This window comes from Limanda limanda, chromosome 10 (assembly GCF_963576545.1).
Source record: "Limanda limanda chromosome 10, fLimLim1.1, whole genome shotgun sequence".
In the NCBI taxonomy this organism is placed as follows: Eukaryota; Metazoa; Chordata; class Actinopteri; order Pleuronectiformes; family Pleuronectidae; genus Limanda; species Limanda limanda.
In genome coordinates this window covers 19722666-19742565 of record NC_083645.1, presented here as the reverse complement: position 1 = coordinate 19742565, position 19900 = coordinate 19722666, and the positions used below count along the sequence as shown (strand labels likewise).

General features: G+C 44.7%; 1 protein-coding gene across 2 annotated transcripts in view; it reads right to left on the bottom strand.

Annotated features, from left to right (window-relative positions):
* The window catches only part of pcdh19 (protocadherin 19), a 52138-nt gene extending 46870 nt beyond the window's left edge, over positions 1 to 5268 (bottom strand). The window contains exons 1-2 of one of the 2 annotated variants that reach the window (XM_061080004.1): positions 3122 to 5268; positions 260 to 605 (exon numbers count right to left, since the gene is read on the bottom strand). In XM_061080004.1, the coding sequence (XP_060935987.1) occupies positions 260 to 605; positions 3122 to 5268 (2493 nt within the window). The remainder of the gene's footprint in view (positions 1 to 259; positions 606 to 3121) is intronic. The other variant, XM_061080003.1, reaches the window with a different exon arrangement.
* Positions 5269 to 19900: the final 14632 nt, after the last annotated feature.

Genomic DNA, 19900 nt, shown 5'->3' with positions numbered 1-19900 from the left:
TGTGTTGAAAGGTGGCGTGTACCATCTTTACAACTCATGCTGAAGATTCAGCACCATTAAGCAGACCTATAAGTCATAAGTAATGAAAAGGAAACCTAACAAAGATGGTTATTTCTTGTCTTGGATTAAACCTCACATCAAGTCATATAAATCTTATAATCATTTAAATATTAGCACCAACCCCCCCCCCACCCACCCCCTAACACCGAGGGCTGCCCAGCCGAGGATTTAGAACAGAGCACAGGGGAGTGTATCTCACCTCTGGCAGTGGCATGCCGTTGATGATGAGGTCTGGCTGTTGCTGGCTCTGCCCAGTGAACGGGTGCTGATAGCCATGGTTGGGCGCTGCATTGCGTGAGTTCTGGTTCTCCACGTTGAGGAAGGTGCTCTCGGAGCGCCTGCAGCCCAGCGGCAGGCTCTGCTGGTGGTAGTCGAAGTAGTTGAGCGAGGAGGTGAGAGACGAGCAACTCACCACATTCATCTTGTCTGTCTCCTCGACGTCTCGTGGCACCAGGCGGATGTCGTTCTTGCTCAGCTTCTTCTTCTTGCTGGACTTCTTCTGGCTGCCATATGAGTACTCTGCCACCCTGCGCAAGTAGAAGAAACTGAACAGACTCAATAAAGCAGTGCTCTGCCTTCCCCTCCCCTGTCCACACGGTCAAAGTGCTTGCCCGCCATGCCAGCTAGGGCACTGCTCAACCGTGGGTGCCAGACAAAGGCGCATTGCCCGTGTCCAGGGGTGGAACAGCACACTAAGGTGACTCGCCCACTCTCAGCTTGCGATGGAGCCGTCAACCCTTATTTGTTTGCATTTGCATGCTCAACACACGACAAGACACGAACAGGCAGGCAAAATGCAAACATGCCAAAACCACAGAAGCAAAGCAAAAGGACACACTTGTACTCAGCAGCACTACCGGTATATGCAATCATATTCAAAGCACACAACCCACACTAATTCCATTTTTTTTTTCTTTCATTACCAAGCAGGCCTAGTTGCAAAACGAAGTGCAGGAGAGCTGCAGATTCAAATTCATTTAGCTGTTCTCAGTGGCTGCTGCAAACTTGATATGAGTATTTTGACTTTAATAAGAGCAAATGAGCAGCACAGCCACGTTTTATCAAAGGAGCCTCAGACTGGGGAAAATATCCATTATTCGCACAGCCTTGCAGTTTTCCACAGGACAACAGATGCTATGTGCTTTATAGTGATGACTAACCACAATCTTCAATGGACATATTCCATACAATTTGTGATGTTGTTAATTATCTGCATACTTCAAACCCTGTAAGAGTCCATTTTCAACCCCAGGGCTTCCAGCATATGGCTTATTTCCTGCTAATGCTCAGAAGGAAACTATAGTTACCCATGAAATTGCAATATCTGAAATGTGTCTGTTTTCTCTCTTGTCTTGTCTTGAAGCTCTGTGCTCCACCAACCCCCACTGGCCTCTGTGCCTCACTAAAATGCAGCTCTAATCCTCTGTCGCTTCTAAAATCACACTGGCTAAGGAGCACCATTGTAGTTTGTCTTTTTCATTTTTCTTTTAGATTGCATCTTGAAAACAGCTCCCGCCCCCATTCCGCTCCCCCTTGATTCAGAGGAAAGAAAATGGGCAGCTGCAAGTGCGGAAAATACTCAATTTCTTTTCCATTTATCATTTGAACACGTTGTCTCTCTACTTTGTGCCCAAATTGAAAATTGGGAGGGGGAAATCTTCAGAGTCAGACAGATTGACAGAGGACAAGCAATAAATTGGAGATAACTGCTCCTCGTACTCGAGGTGGTGACTGAGGAGCTGAACACAGCAGTGCTGATTAAAGCACCCAGCAGGCAGAGCGCCTCACACTAGGAGAGTAAAGTTCTGAGAGCAGTTTTGAATTTTGAATTTGTTGTTGTTGTTATCACTGTTTCTTCTCTAGAAAAAAACGCATATAAAAGACTTAAAAAAAAAAAAAATGATAAAATGGCTGTTTTGATGAAGATGTGAGCACACTGGTTTCCCATTCTATCAAATCAGGCTTCAATAACAAGACATATAGGGTGGTATGTATATGCTGAGAAGAGATGTGAGTCCCACTAAGGGGATGGTTCCTCTTAACCCAGAGCAGAATTTATTTCCAGTTCCAAGCTCTGTAATTAAGAAAATGTGAAAATCAGGGATTATTCAAAACAAATATTATTACTGGGGAATTACTCCAAGTCTTACTCCTAGTAAGACTTCTATTCATACTGAGTAATATTTGGGGAGTCTTAGAATATGTAGTGTTTCACCACTACATGTTGAAAAATGGCCCAACTTAACTTCAAATCAACAAAATTAGGTCTGGAGCAAAATATGATTATAGCTTCAGGTTAAATCTCAAATCCAATCTATATGTAAATTCATAGTGGTGATGTGGCACAGGGAAATCAAAGCCAGAGCTGATGTTCAGATTGATGAACAAAACAGACGGGCAAAGGTCCGGGATTATAATAATCTGCCAAAAAAAAGGCTAAATAGTGAATGACGGTGATGTGACCTTACATGATTTTATAAAACCAAAAAAAATGCAATTAATTATTTTATTATCTATATTATCCCATCTTATTATAATCGTATCATTCCAAGACAGAGGTAGATGTGAATGATCCCGGATGATTGTCCATGATCACACTAGATTAAAGCTGATAACAGGCAATCAGCCATGGTGGACGTTTAAATAATAAATGTCTGGGACTGCTATTGAACCAGTGGGACGTTAATTGTCCGGCAACACACCAGCAAATTGAACATGACAGTTGAACCGTCATATTTATGAGTCAATTGGCTACAATGGAAGGATTAAATCAATCAATCCCGTTTGCCTAACACGGAACAGTGGGCCTCAGCAGAACGTGTCTGATTTAAAGCAGGTGGGGGGGGGGGTTTATTTAGGTCTGTTTCACTCTCAGCTGCCGAAAAAAAAAAAAAATCTGCAGTCCTCACAGTCAGGCCTCTGCATGCTGCATGACAAAAAGCAATGCACTCACACCTCGGCGTTTTACGCACAATCACGGTCACAAGCACCACGGTCTGTTTCTCTCTCTCACACACACAGACACACAAACACACACACACACAAAAGAGTCGGTCAGTACCTGCAGTTGTACGTCCGGATCTCCTTGTTATCCCGCTTGCACTTCACCGCCACAAATATCATGGTGACAAACAGGATGGCAGCGATGGAGCCCAGAGCGATGATGAAGATGAGGGACAGGTTGACTGGTCCGATAGGCTCCTGTGCGTTCAGGTCTGGCGAGAGGTACACCACGATGTAGGCCGAGGCGGAGAGGGAGGGCTTGCCGTGGTCCCTCGCCACCACCGTGATCTCGTAGTTGGCCTTGGCGTTTTCCCCGAACATCTTGGTGGAGCGCACCTCGCCGTTCACCTGGTCGATCTCAAAGAAAGCCCGGTCCCCCTCGGAGATGGTGTAGGTCAGCCGCCCGTTCTCCCCCTCGTCGTAGTCGTCTGCCTTCACCTGGGTCACCATGTAGCCCACCCCGGCGTTTCTGGGGATGGAGACCTCCGCTGTGCCGTTAACCAGAGGGGGGTTTGTCATCACAGGTGTGTTGTCGTTGACATCCAGCACCACGATACGCACCGTGGCGTTGCTTGACAAAGAGGGGTTGCCGTTGTCCCTGGCCAAAACTTTGAAATCAAAAGTCCTGGTGTATTCATGGTCGAAGGATCTCATGGAGTAGATGCGGCCTGATGGGTTTATGCTGACATATGTGTTTACATCCATGTGCTTAATCTCACCGGGGACTATGGAGTATGAAACGGTGCCGTTCATCCCCAGGTCCGGGTCTTCTGCTGATACCGCGAGCAGACATGAACCAGGGAGGTTGTTTTCCATCACCATTTCCTGATAGTGAGGCTTGAGGAAGTGGGGAGGGTTGTCATTTTCATCCGTGACTTTGACCACCAGGGATTTCGTGGCGCGTAGAGGAGGGGTGCCACTGTCCTCGGCTTGGATGGTCAGGTTGTATGTGTCCTTTTGTTCCCTGTCCAGTCGGCCATCCACCAGTATCGTGGAGAAGCTTTCATATTCTTGCAGTCGGAACGGCACGTTGCCCTGAAGCCTGCACTGCACTTTCCCATTTGCCCCGGAATCCTTATCTGACACCCTCACCAGCGCAATGACATACCCACGCTGTGCGTTCTCGCTAACTTCCACCATCTCGGTGTTCAGGGAGAGCAAATTGATGACAGGTGGGTTATCGTTGGTATCCATCACGTTCACTGTGACTTTGCAGTGAGCCGGGATGGAGTTGGGACCTAAATCTTTGGCCTGAATGTCAATCTCGTAGATCTGCGTCGCCTCGTAATCCAAAATGCCGTTAACAGTGATGATCCCTGTTCTGGGGTCAATTTTAAACGCGTCCCTGGTTTTCTCGGTGACATAACTGTTGAAGGTGTACACAATCTCTCCATTAGGGCCCTCGTCAGGATCCGTGGCGTTCAAGTCTATGACTAACGTATTGATGGGGGAGTTCTCCATCACATTAACAGTGTACACTGACTCGTCAAAAACAGGATTGTTGTCATTAGAATCAATTACCTTGATATTCAACTGGACCGCACCTATCTTAGGAGGGTCTCCTCCATCTTCTGCGCTGATCTCATACTGGTAGTGTGCCTGTGTCTCCCTGTCTAATGATTTCTGCACGACAAGCTCTGCGATTTTGGACCCATCCCCTCTGGTCTTTATTTCCAGTCCGAACAGCTCATTCGGGGTGATGGAATATGATTGCACTCCAAAGATCCCCGAGTCCGGATCACTTGCCCCCTCTAGGGGAAACCTCGTACCAGGGGAGGCGTTCTCAGAAATCTCAATGTCAATGTGGCTCGTCGGGAATCTGGGCGCGTTGTCGTTCAAATCCTCAATTTCAACTTTGATGACACAGATCTCCATAGAGTTTGACATCACTTCGAGGGAAATGACACACTTTGGGTTCTGCCGACAAACTACGTCCCGGTCTATTTTCATTTGGGTTGTAAGGATTCCGGCTGGACTCAGTTCCACCCATCGCGGCTCTGAATTGGAAATAACCCTCAAGTACGGGGGCTGCGGTGCAATCTGAAATCCTTGCTTTAGCGCGTCCTTTGTCACGTTTCCAATCACTGACCCGGGCTTCATCTCCTCGTTTATTCCATACTTCAGGTTGATGACCGCCTCGGCCCCGACCCAAAGTAAAACGAACACGGCGATTGATTGAATTAAATCCATCTCCTTGGTTTGCATTGTACCTGTTGATCTTTCTTTTCTCCTCTGCCTAATAAAAAAAAAAAAAAAAAATACAAAAAATCTGGATAATTACGCACAGAGAATGCTCGTCAGAGAAAACAGCAAAAAATGTTCCAAATGAATCATCTCATTGAAACGTCCTCGGAAGTGTTTGGCTGACGGATGGCTCTCTTGTGCGCCAATTAAATCATGATGTGGACGCTGTAATTCTAACAAGTGCCTCAGCCTTATTGCACTCTTCTCAGGCGGAGCACATCCTCCGGTCTACTGCAGCGGGAGAAACATTGGGGACGAAGGATGTGTGAGAGCATGCTGAGTCTCCTCACCACACTGGCTTCACCGTGCAAATCCCTGCAACTCTCACCAAGCGGAAAACTGCTCTTACGCACGACTCGCGTGGCAAACTGTCCATTTTCAAGTGGCCTGAAAACGAAGGGGGAATTCAATCTAAATTCCTGCAAGTCCACACACAAAAAAAAAATACACAAAATCTCCCCTGGCAGATGTAGGGATGAGGTTTGAAAAGTCCGTTGTTAAATTCTCCGCCTTCGTGCCAGCAGATATTCAAGTCGCATTGTGGATAAACATCTTGCTCTGTGCGTAATGCTCACAGGCAGTGGGGAGATCTCCTACTCGGACGGCAGCTAGAGGCTTTCAAGCGGCTCATCGGATGTGAGAGGAGAACAACAAAAGTGAAAAAATCTAAAAAGGCTCTGCAGTCACAAAATTATTCAACAGCTCAAGTCCGGATATCTCTGCGTAAAAGGAGAGGAGAGCTGCCACTGCGGGAGTGTCTGGTGGAAGAATCACTGAAGTCCCGATTACCTTTTTTTGTTATTTCCAGCAGATTTTTAGTCTTGAGGCTTTTTACTTACTAAGTAATCTCCTCGTATCTCACTTGGAAACGACAGCAAACATCCTGGGTAATTAGTCCATGCAACACGCACACACACAGAAAAAAAAAAGAAAAATCCAATGCAAATGTTGCCAAAAGGATGCAGGAGCCTCTGTGTATATACAGGACGCTGGGCTCTCTCGATGGGCTGCAGCCGAGGGGGAAGGAGCCTAGGATCCAGCCTGTGGGTTTAAAAAGCGAATCGTCCACTCCACTCGCTTCTCTGCGTGGTTTCTCTCCAACCAGCTCCTCTCGCTGCACTGGTGCACACTGGAGGACGCGCGGCTCCCCAGTCTCAGGACCCGCAATCCCCGCAGCCAATCAGGGGGTCGCACAGGAGCTGCTGGGGGCGGGGCCACGCGCAGCAGCAGCACCACCACACAGACACACACACACACACACACACACACACACGGGCCAACTACCTGTTCCCCCTTGCAGATGGACGACTCCACGGGCAATTACTGCGTTACAAGTTGAAACACGGAGGCTCTGCAGGTTTGATGATCGTTAGAGGTAAAGAAGAGGAGGAAAAAGGAGGTCTGGTGGGGGGGGGGGGGGTGGGATGGGGGAGGATACCCATGGGTGTGCTTGAGTGGGTTCCCACCAGTGCCGCAGAGGGGGGGGGGGGAGGGAGAAGATTAATATCTCCCCCCAGCAGACGCAGAGAGGAGAGGGGAGAGATGCTAAGCATAACTTTTCACCTATGTCCCCCTTGTTTTCTCTTCTGCAGCGGTGGCCAATTAGATATATAACAAGTGACACACACGCACATCTCCACACCGGGGACCCTGCGTGGTGTGATCTCATATATATGGAGCTGTTTCATCCTCAGTGGCATGGCACAGTTTGGTGGAGCTGCCGTGCCAAACCGAGCAGCACCTCCTCTTAAAGCCCATTGCTCCATACGGGAAGCTGCAACCGTGCGCAATGTGTTGCATCAGAACAAGCCGGCCTGTAATGTGCACGTTGTGAACTTGGACCCCTGCTGAGAGAATTCCCAACACTGCAAACATCTTACATGATGGTTTCCGTGTAGCAGCATGCTGGGCGGAAATCTTCACATTGGCAAAAAATCAATATACAACATCACCCACGTTTTTATTCGCTGTCAAGAAAATTTAAAAAGAAATCCTAAAGGTTTAGAATTCTGAACAATTTCACAAAATATCCATCAAAATGACTTACATGACTACAGATGGTTTTCAAAATTGCTTTCATTTTATTTAAGGTCGCAACCAATCAGCATTTCTGGATGAGCATGTCACCGGCAGACGTCGGCCAATCAATGCAGAGCGTTGAGGAATAATTAATCCTAACGAACATTAATAATCTGCCCTCAGTGCAGCGCAGTGCTGTGTGTTTGTCAGCGGGAAGAGTCCATGTGTGTGTGGAGGGTTCATGATGAGGGGGGTGCACTGTGACCCGTCGCTGATCCTCATGAGGAAAACGCCACAAACAAATCAATTAGGAGATGATATTCAGTTGGTTCCCTTCTCCCATCGCAGCCTGTGATGGGAACAATCCACCGCAGTGACATGTCAGCCAGAACCAGTAAGAGCAGCCTCCGTGCCAATGGAAATAAAAGGAGGGATGAAAAGGATGTGAAGTTCCTCTAGTAACCCTGCGAGTATTAGAGGCTCTCATCTTGCATCCTCCCTTTAATCTCACTCTTCTGATCCACACACACACACAAACAGACACACGCACACACACACACACACACACACACACACACACGCCACCGCATCCTGCCGCCAGGGCCAGTCCGCTTTTAAAGTCACAAGGGTGACACCTAGCGTCCGCAGCCGCTCGATCCTGTTATTCAGGCCTGTCCACTTTCTTTTCCCCATTTTTACCCGGAGACTGTTGCACAGCAGTTAAAAAAAAAAAAACCGGCGTGAACGCTAGAATAACAATGCAACACGCCGGCAAATCAATTTCCTCTTTATATCGGTGTGGAAGTGGGCAGTTTGACCACAATTAATATGCTGTCCAAGGGGTGAATTACTTGTGAGCCATATCCAATCATTGTTAATCAATAAGCAGTGATTGAACTGTGTGTTGGAAAGGAGAGTAAGGTCATTGTTGTGTAATATGGCTCAGTCATTTAACCCATTGTATTTATGTTTGCATTCAGTACAAACCTGTGGTGGTCTCATAAACACTCAAGGATCAATAATTGCAGCTCCACTTGGCTTATTTGAGGATATTAAGTAGATTTAAAACACCAAACAGAATATGTGGAAATTATTATTTTTGTAACGCTATATTACAAACATGCAAGAGCAACTGTGTGTGGAGCAAAATAAATAATTCCCCCTAATAGTGAAGAATTACTCAGCACCCAGTCTGAAAATACAGCTTTAGAGCAGAATGATGGAGCCGCTCTCTCTCTCTGCACAGTCTTTGGTAAATGCTCTGGATGTGATGGTGCTGTGATGAAAATATTTTCAACTCTCTCGTAAAAACGCAATCACGTCTTTGACAAACAAGCGAGTATCAACAAAGCAACATGTTTGCTCTTCCTCAACACTTCTCAAGACATGTTGCCGTTGCACAAGGAAAGCGCCGGAAGATTCTTTAGGCTCATAAATTCTTAATGTCATCGAGTTAAACAACCGTAGGCGATGGCTGGGGACTTCATCTTCCTCAGGGCTTTCTGATGGCTGTATGTACGACATAGTGCAAAGTATGTTTTGAGTGTTTTTTTCATCAGCCTGAGATGATGCTTGTGTCCTGTTATGGTTTAATTTCTAACCGTTGACAGTGTAAGTTGCTGAGTGTAAGGTGCTTTTATTGTAACTTGGCGTTTGTGAACCTATCTACTATTTGCAGAAACCTCGTCTGTCTGTATGTGGAAGGCACATCTCGAAAATGGTTCATCTTACTTACTTAAAACTTTAACCGATTATTGTCAAGGACCCAACAAAGTGTTAGTTCGAATTTGGTGCAGTTTGGACATATGATACATTGAATTTGAATAAACTTTGAATAAACATGCGATCAGCGCTCTATAGATAATACTTAAATTACACTGTTGATCACAACTTCAGCGCATTCGCAACATGGGTAGCGTGAACTATCTCCAGCTCAGGGTTCCGTTTCACCGAACTTTGAATGATCGGGTGAGAAAAGCTCTTTGTGCAGCAGCGGTGGCGCAGCTTCAGGGTTCTGTGGACTGGTCTTCACTTGCTGTGGTTCAATTGCTGCAGGTCACTTTAACAGGTTCAGAGAGTAAAGTCACCCCGGGCCAAACAAACAGTCCAAACAGGCACTAGCTCCAATGAATTCACATATAGATTATTTGTATTCCATTATTATCTTAAGCTATATATTGTACGGTTTTAAATTGTGGTTTGTTTCCTGACTAGAGGGAAGTGTTAGGTTTCTAACATTAACCCGACAGCGTTTGGGTTAAACATCCTTTGGCCTAAAAGTTTTGGTCCAATTTGCAGCGCTCCAGCGCATGATGAGGGCTAAGAGGGTTGAAACGCGTCAGACGCTCTTCCCGCTGCAGTTGAGTGCAGTGTGGAGAAAAAAACAGCAACAGCAACAGCATTGCCTGGAGCTGCAGAGTTGATCATAAACCATAGCGCAGTAATTTAGCCACAATGTATTTCTTTCTCTCAGAGAGTGGTGGCATATTTCATTTATGAGCCACAATCTACCTCGGTGTACTCGATAGACTTCCTGCTGTTGACGTTCCTCTGTGTCCTGTATTGATTTTACAACTATGTTAAAATCTTTACATTTTATGTCATGAGCGGCGGCGAGTTGACTGTTTGGCATCAGGGTTTGTTTCCGACGCCATCATTCCGTTTGCCGGGAGAAAGAAGGAAACTCATCATGAGAATGTAACGTTTATACTCGTCATTCCTCAACTGAGTGACGACCCTTTATGTTGTGGGCTGTTTCCTGTTTTCACAGTTGTACAGTTTATTCACTAGCATAGCTGCCCTCAATGGAGATAGTGGCACAGAAACTAGGTAATTACTTCAAGAAAATCAACACATTATTCATCAAGTGCAATTTGTCTTCAAACCGGGCTGTCAGAATCACAGATGATGAGTGATTCTACGATTTACACAGGGCCTCCTGAGTTTGGATCAGTTCTTTACGCCTCTGTACCGGAGCCAACATTTTTTGGGGTTGTCCAGCCGACAGTACGCCCTCACTTCATCCTCCTTATGACCACCATATCAGAGGAAGGCTTGAAGCAGTTTTTCTTCAAATTTGGCACAAACATTCAAACAAGGATGACCTCGTTGGAGAAAGGTGAAAGGTCATTGTAACGTATTTAAACATATTCTTAGCCATAACTCTAGAATGAATGTACCGATTTTTTGAAAAACAAATGTCTAGTTGAATAATTGATGATGTGTGGACAGCTTTATATCAGAAAGGTCAGAGGTCAAATTCACCGGACATAATACTGTTCTGCAAAATCACTTTTTAAAGCCCTTAATTAATCTCATAACTCAGGAAGAGACGGGGAGATTGCAGCCGTATTTCCGGCAACCTGACTGGTCGGTGGAGACATACAACCCAGGGGCTGTAATTCAAGTTGTATTATTATTTAAGTAGCCTCCATTCGTTGTAGATGAAAACTGTGAATCGCTAATGATTAAAGTCAAGACGTAATTATTTTTTAAGACATGAACATACGTTTATATTTTAAAGATAAATCCAATATGATATCTTTCTTTCACTTTCAAAATATTGACGTCTAATTGTATTTCTGGACATACATGTAGCTCTGTGCTGTGTGTGCTTGAAGACTGTGAAGAGGTTCATTCTCAAACTCGGAAACCAGAAGCCAGAGCTCGGGTGTTTAAGTCCATGGGAATTTCAAAACCTCACCCTGGTTTTGAAAATATCCAAAGCATTTGTGGTGGAAATCTTGAACCGGTGCAGTTGAAAGTACACAGAGAATGGCTGATTTCATTTCATGTCAGTTTTTTTTCTCTGCTGCCAAGGAATGGCCCATGTTTGTAGTTGGTCCTTGCTTCTTGTCTGGAAAGGAATTTCTAAGCTCCTCTGACAGATGCTGGCTTTATCACCCCCATGTCTTGCCCGGCAGTGGAACTTGGCCCGTGCACAGACAGACTTACAGGGGTGAGCACGTTACAGTAGAGACAGACTCTGGCACATTGATTCTGAATGGCCAAGATGGCCACGCTTATTTTGGCTGGAGCTGATGATGACGTTATTATTATGGTGCCCATCCATACAGCTTCTCAAAAAATTGATTAGTCTAGAGTAGCCCTTGCCAGAGGCATAAAAAGGAAGGGGAACTGACAGGCTTAATCAATGGGCCTCTCGTCAATGACGATACGCCCTCCACTCCATTCCACACCATGTCTGTCCATGATACATCAATTAGTATCAATTCAGCATCCATCTGAGGATTCACACAGGCCCTTGGGCTCGTACCAGCATCGCTACAAGTACAACTCAACCACACATCATGCTCTGTTCCTGCTCTTAGACAACTATAGCTGCTGTTCTAGTGGTTGCTGCTCTGAGGCTTCTAATTCAATCCGGTTTTGAATCCTAATTTCCCCAAAGCACTGGCCTGGGACCCCCATTGTGGTTGAATCGAGGAACAGTGAGTTCAGTTGGTTTTACTCAGTCAGTGTTAATACCACTCATTACCTGTCCTTTCCCTCTCTGTCACTTCTCTGTGAATCCGTATTTGTAATTCGGGCACTGAGCTTTCCTCTATTATGCACGGAAGTGTTACCATGGAACAACACTTTAGATGTTCTCATGGCTGCTGATGACGCACAAGCACTACTTGTGATTTTCCCTTATTTTATTTGATGTATTTTTGTGAATGTTAAAGGTTTTCCTGGACTGCTGCCCTCAGGTTTATTGAAACTCCTTCCTCGGCCTTGCTTTGCCTGACAGGAGCAGGAAATGGATGCAGATGGCGCTGTATCAGAGTGGATGGGGTCCTTGTTGCATACAGATGCAAATGAATGAAAGAATTGTTGTGGCTCTTTGAAGCTGCATGGTTGGTGGGGCCCCTGATCATCAAAAGCTGCATTGATTTAATATGCAGTTTGTTGACGTTTAAACAATTAATAATTAGTAACCCAATGACCCATTTGCTTCTGAAATGAAACACGTTTAAGAGAAGCTTGTTGTTTTTGTGCATAATTGGTTTAGGTATTTATGCTGTTAGATGGCAATTAACAGTCTTTGTGTACAGTCCTCTCATGTTGAGAGCCAACTGTGCTCTCACCGTTTCTCTTCCAATGTCTGTTTGATAAACAGCGATTTCAACTCTAAATGGCTATTTGTTCAAGTACTCTTTTCAAAGTGGAATAACAGTTTAAAAAGAATAACCAGTTTACTTTATTGTACATTATTTAAAATGATACTGTAATTTTCTCATTTTTATATTACTGTAGAATAAAATCAGGCCCAAAAAGTCCAACCTAAGTGATCCATTGGCAAAACAGAATTCCCAATCAACTTTTCTATTTATTTTTTCCTGTAAATTAAATATTTAGTAGCGGAGCAAAATGGCCGATAATGTAATTCTTCCGAGCAAAACATCCATTTGTAGAGGCGAAAGAATAAACTACAGAAAGCCATTATCACAGTTAATGGAATGAACATATATTTTAAAAACCTACAGGGCACTGAGAACGTTCCCTCACTGATTCGCTCTCCCCTGTCTGCTGGGGCAACATATTAAAGAGAGGGGACATGCTTTATGGATCGTTTGGAGCCTCATATCATTCTGGACAGTTGCCATTTCTCCCAAATCAACAAAGTGCTCCTTCAAACACATTTCATCCCGTGAAAAAGATCGACCTCCGAGCAGCCTCCTCTAAAACATCCCTGAATGGGGAAATCAGTTGTTTTCCTGAAGCTATGAAGTCTCTAGTCAACTGGAGCCAGGGCGGCTTGGACCAAGTCGACTGTATTGATTACAGATTTTGGATCTGCGTGTTTTTTGAAAGACCTTTAAATCAAGATATTTAACATTCCTTCCCATAGCATGAAGCACAATGGGTATAATCAAGCCAGTGATTTCATTTTGATTTGATTACTCCAGTGTACAAAATCAGATGTCTTTGTTAGGAGGCCCGGCTGTAAGAGAGCCCCACAAACCCACGGCTGTGAATAGACAATAGACAAGATCCGTGGACACACAAGTTTCTGTTAGACCAGGCGCACGGTCAATTAGCTTTGTGTGTGCTGTGTTTATTCAATGTCAGCTCTGATTAATAGGCACAACAAGGTGGATGAAACACCTGAAAGTGTTGTATGGGGCCTGGGTGGGACATTGCTGCCCTCTGATACCATCTCCACAACATGACGCTTATCTGGTCGCCCACCCCGGGGGTATTTACGGCGGTTGCTCTTGTCAAGACAAATTAGTGCGACTGTGTACCTCTCTCACCCCCCCGAGAATGGAGCAGCGAACAAAAAACAATGCGGCCACCTCCTCTCACGTTGCACCTGGATTAATGCTTGCTTGTGTGTTGCGGTATTTTAAAGTCGGTGACACGTGTAAGCTTTGACTAAATGTGTGAGTTGATCTTTGCATTTATAACCTGGTAAAGTCAAGTGGAGGAAAACATATTGTGGGTGTTTTCAGTCCCTCTGTAATCTAACCTAATGTGCAAGTTATTTATTTATTTTTTGATCTGCTGCGACTGATTTAGCCGTGGTAATACTCCAAATCCTGACCGGCCTGACTAGGCTGTGTACTGTAAAATGAGGGAATGAGGTTATGTTCACAGAGGATACACACATTAATACACACTCCCATACACACAGCCACACACACAATCTTGTACTTCTATCTGAGTGAGGACACCTATTGGTCCTTGTCCTAACCTCAACCATCACAACTAAAGGCCTAACCCTGACCTAAACGTATTTTTCATCCCCTGACCTAAAAGACAGACACACACACTTTCCTCCTCTTTTCCTCTTTTGGACTCTGCATTGACTTTTTATCGTGGACAGCCAAACCAAAACCTTATCCCTAACTGTAACCATGACGGATTCATGCCTAACCCTAACCTTGACCTTACCACAGACACAATTGACCCCTACCTTTACCCAGTGAGTCAGAAATTATGTTTTGCCTCTTCCGGACCAGGCTTCGGTCCACATGAGATCCCCTGGTCCTGACAAGTTAAGTGTTTATGCTGGAAACTGTTCTTAAAAAACAAATAAAGACACACACACAAGCACACACTGTCACCATACCTAGCAAAACAGCTGTGCTCATTTTCATTTAAGACTTAGTGTGGGACTCCAGTGATGACTTTTTGCTGGTGAAACATTTGGCTTTGTTAAGAAAGTGACATTTTCTTTTTTCCTTTTCCATTGACCGTGACAGTGTTGTTAGCAAACCCCAGGCGGCGCAGCACAGCCACCCCTGCGGGCACCCATATGTTGTCTGTGTGATAGATGCAGTAGCACGGGGGGGTGTCTCGTTCATGTCTCCTCATATTGTGCCACCAGTGGCTTCGTGGTAATGAGGACGTTGCCCTATGATTGTGCCTGTTTAAAATGTTACACTTCATCACCTTAATACCGGGCCTCAGCAACATTTGATGGTGTGGGCTATAAGGCCACAAATTAGTGGCTCTTGTTATTTCAACATTAGCTTGTCAACACCTCGTCTTAATTTCACCGCTGAACCACATCTGAACCGTGTAAGCGGAGACGTTCAACGCTTGTGTCGAGCAGAGATAGGAGGTGAGAGTGTGTGTGGGCGGAAGCACACAGGCGTATTTGTGTCTACGCCACTATGTATGGCTGTGAGTGCGTGTGCGTGTCAGCATGTGTCGAAAAGGCATTCTACTCCTCAGAGAGAAGTGAATTCAGAATAACATACACAGAGATAGAAATAGAGGAAAAGAGACGGCTGGAGAGCGCAGGAGAGAGACAGTGGGAGAAAAAAATAATCTCATGCTATGTTATCCCTGCAAAACCTGACAAACCACCCCCGAGACTGATCTGGCTTAGCATTCAGTGTGGTTAGGGGCTTGTTTGTGCTCCTATGATTGGAGCAGGCTGCTAAGCCGGCCTCATAACAGTCCAGTCACAGTGGAGCCCCAGTGGAGTCACACTGCCTGGGGATGGCAGGCCTGTCTCTATCTGGCCACAGATATCAATAAAGGCAGCAGTGCCGTCTTCTGGGAGGCTGGACAGTCCAAATTCTCTCCCCTGAAGGAGGGTTATTAATTGTCCCGATGTTGTATGTGGTCTGCCTGCACAACATGCTTTTTTGTTGAACATTTTGAATTCCAGGCGTGTATCCCAGAATGCAATTAGTCCTCCGCCATTAGATCAAGCGACACATGTCTTCTCGCCTCGCGCCTGGTCTGGAATTATGGTGAGGGGAGGCAGAAAAGAAAGAAATTAGTATGGAAATTAGCTGTCTTCAAAGCCTTTGGTGTTAAAGGTGCAGCAAGGTGCTCCGAGAAGGTGGCAATTCCCTTTGCAGATATCTGAGTTAGAGAAAACGCAAGGATACAGGAGGATTGATTTTCCCGGGAGACTCGTATCCCTCTGTGCAACGTGGGATTAAGGAAATAACACATGAAAGGCATAAGGCATATCATGCAGTTTAGTATACACTAATTGTGAATCCGGTGCTGAGTGGTCTGGCGTAAGCAGATTGTACTTTAACATCACACGCTGATCCTCGGAGAGTGGGAGGTCCTTAATATTTCAAAAATAAACAGATGAGAGTTTGTAATCTTGACTCAGTGCAACCGAACCTGGACCTGAGAGATGAGTCTGGTTCTCCTTCTGATCCTTCTTTCCCCCCCTCCGGGTGTTTTGACAAACTGCCACATGCTGACGCTCCACCGCAGTAACGATGGGATCTTTAAAGGTGCAGATGGTTCATTTTAATCTTGTGCATTTTAACCAGGAATATATTTATATATTTCTTGAAAACAGCTGACAGGTTGCTTGTAGTTTTACTGTAGTACGTCAGATGAGTCACAGCTTCATGACTTCAGCCTCCATGACAGTGTGCAGGGCAGATGGTGTCAGTTGCTGCACGCACCCGGGAAAAAGTGTCTCAGCTTAGGATAAATTATCAAAGCTGCATTAAGCAACAACATTAAGCTATTTTTAAAAGTAAACTCTGCCACTTCTCTCCTACAGCTAAGATCAGGGGTGTACAGGGAGAAGTGACAACAAATGTCACCATCTTTAGCTGTGAGTGAAGCATTACGATTACAGGAAATTATCAAATTATTTCAATAATATTGACAATGTGGATAGTTGAAGTAATGTATTAACATTGTGAGATATTAAGATGATGGTACTGACAAGGTCTTGGCCCCTCAGCTGCTGTATGGTACAGAGATATTCCTGTATATTTTAACAGGATGCTAGGTGCTATGTTTTTTAGGTTTTATTGATTATGCTACATTTAGACATAAACACCACCTGGTTTATTTAGAGGAAAAAAATATAATTTGGGTTAAGAATCTAGGTCACAGTTAAAGTAAACCTGTTTTCACACCTGCACATTTTTGGTGCAGTTGAATTGGATTGCTGGTTTTTCCCCTTAGTGCAGTTTGTTCTGGGCAGGTGTGAACAGACATGGCACTCAGGTGTGCTTTACAGATATGGACGAAACAGACGAAATTGGGCAGTACCACTGTAAATCACAGGGGGGAGTGTAGCCTATAGTTCAAGTGAGACAACAATGGGACACAAGGAGGAAATTGCAACAACGGAGGAGAAACTTTGGAATTATCACAACTTCTTCCACTATCAGAAACTCTGTCCTCTAGTGGATGTATTGCTCAACAGCCATGCAAATGGATAGGATGCGTGAAAGTATGTGGGCAGTAACAGTTAGATCGAAAAAATCCCAGTAATGATTAAAAGAAACCAAAACTGATGTTTAAGTAAAAAACTCTGTATTCACGCCAATATTCTAGCAAAAGACATTTTGCTCTGCCACAACAATGCCATGCTATTTCAATCAGACAAAAGTCTGAATATAAATGTAAACAATAGGTCCCTGTCAGTATTTGTCATCTGAACAAACAATCGATGACGTCCTTTTTAGTGTGGGCAGCCTCATTAGCATAGAACAACTCGCTTACAACACAGCCTCTCCAATATTCATGGTCGTAAGCAAACTGTAGTATTAGCATGAGTGAAGGCTGTCAGTGTCGTCCTACGGTTCTATATGCCTCCAGGGTTACAGACATATCTATAGGTTACACATATCTCCGTCTTTTTCAATTGTAGCCAGATATTCCTTAAATTAATTTATTCCATACAACCTCATGGCATGCCAAGGTCCTTCTTACCTGAATATTTAAGATAATTGTTCCGTCTGGCACCTACTGGCTTTATTATCTCTCTTGCAATGTAGTGGGGTGGTACAGCTTCTTTTGGCAGGAGGCAATCTGGCCCTGAGGCTATGGGGATTCCTTTCCCCCATGTGTCAGCTAATGTTTACAGAGGCCTGAGGACTGAGGATGGATCACAGGATTTCATAATCCACTGCCCGTAGAGTGGAGCAAGGGCAAAAAAATAATTCCCTTTGTGTCAACAGTTGTTCATGGGTAATTTCCCCATAGCTAGCCTCACGCTGCAGCCATAGATAGAGACAAAGAGAGAGAAAAGGAAGAGATAGCAAGAGAGATATTCACACTCAAGTGTTCTGCTTCCCTGGAAACCGCTTCATGATTTGCTTGTAAAGCCGAGCTATTTGTATTCCACCTGAGTTGTTCCTCCTCATTCATGTATTTTGCCCAACCATGTATTTGGATTTATGAGAGCCATATAAGTCGAGAGATGCAGATGATGTCAGCAGTTCTTTAAGGAAGGGGGGGGGGGCATCTCTGGAATCACTACTCAACAGTTTTCCTTTTTGCTCCCTGAGCACTGGCGGTTTTCCAAGGTGTAATTCAGGATCAATGCACTGTGGGAGTGAACTCTGAATGGCAGCACAGGAGGTAAAACTCACAAAGACCCGGGCGCTGACTGTATGAATCTGAATTTCAGAAAAGGTGATAATTCATATGGTAAAGAGCAGCAGTTCCTCCTCTTCTGCTGTCATTTTCTGACCCGACTGATGGGTTTTACGGGATATGAGAAAAGCAAACCCTGCAAAGGGCCAGTTTTATATCCATAAAATTTGCCCTGTAAACATTCGGTGGTACTCTCTAAAAAATAAAGTGTGCTTCTTGCACTGATCCAATTTCAGACCCGATACTGATTCCTGGGATTGGGTATCGGCCAATACAGAGAACTGATCTGATACCAGTGTTTCGTTAATTAGTTGTATACCTCATTGTGTGGAAGAGAATGGGATCATTCTGTTATGTCTAAGGCAGCAGGAAGCTTCAGTTAGAAATGTCATTCAAATATTGAAGCTAAAATCATCCCTGTGTTCTTTCTTTACCCCAAACCCGAAACTAGTTTAACTCAGTAAATATATCAATATATAAGTAATTGGATCAACTACCAGCCTGCCTGCACAGGATGTATATACATAGACACAGACATAGAATATCAGGCCCAAAGATAGGCTCTTTTAATCCCTGGTCCAGCTGTTTGAATCAGTATCGACCCGATCAGTGTTGGTGCATCCCTAATCTTTGCTGCTGAGTAAACAATGCATTCTCCCCTCATGATGTTTTCTCTTATTTATTTTGTAATATTTTAAACAGTGCATTTTATACACCCTTGTTTACCAGAAGGCACTCACACTTTCTTTACCTTTGATGCATTGCTCTGTGGCCTTGTTCATTACCACATGGAATCAGTAATCGGCAGACTACCGCAAGACTGTGTATTACTTTGGCAACTATGTGTATTTTAAAGTTTACAATCAAACAAAATTGAGACTCAGGAGTTGATTCAGTCCTCTGTGCCACTCATGGTCAGAAACGCCACAGGATACCTTTAAATTATGCACTTTGCAACACACGCATGGAACATCTTTCCACTGCCCACCTTGTGAAACAACAAGAGGGACACGAAACCACATCTTCTGGCCTGTCTCCTGCAGCTACACTGTAAAACTTCCCAATAGATGCTGCTGTCAGCGCTGCAACCTGGCTCCTTCTTTTCTGCTGCGTCTCTCAATCATCACAAAAGTGGAACGACACCACACTGTTTGTGTGTGGGCCATCATAGGTCTTGTAAACCTCGGAATATATATTCAACGTATACTTGTGCACTTTTTCTCTCCTCGGCTCTTGACACATGACTGATATCTCTTCCGCGCAGAACTGCAAAACAGGATCCTCCCAAGGTGGATCGTAACCCTGTGGACTGACTGGTTCCTTCTCTAAGTTTATGTGAATGTGCATATAAGAGTACTGCAGGCAGAGATTGCTTGCCAAAGTTGCATTGTTTGGCGTTGTATCAGTGTGAATAAACGGCCCACAGGGTCCTATCTTACACCCGGTGCAAAACAGTGCCGACCGCAATGCAAGTGTATTTTTCCCGTCCTGCGCCCACGTTGTCTAAATAAAATGCACTTGCACCCATCTCAGTGCCCATGGGCGTGTTTGTCTTCATATCAGGTTGGAGTCTTCTAACCTTGAGGCAGCGGCAAGTGATTGTGCGATTGACCAACAAGAACCTGGTCCAAAGTCAATGGCACAGTATATCATTTAAAGAAGGCATTATCAAGATAGTAATATGTACCTACACAGGCTGTAGCTCAACACGTACACTCTGCCTCCTTCACCTCGAGGAGCTGTGGTG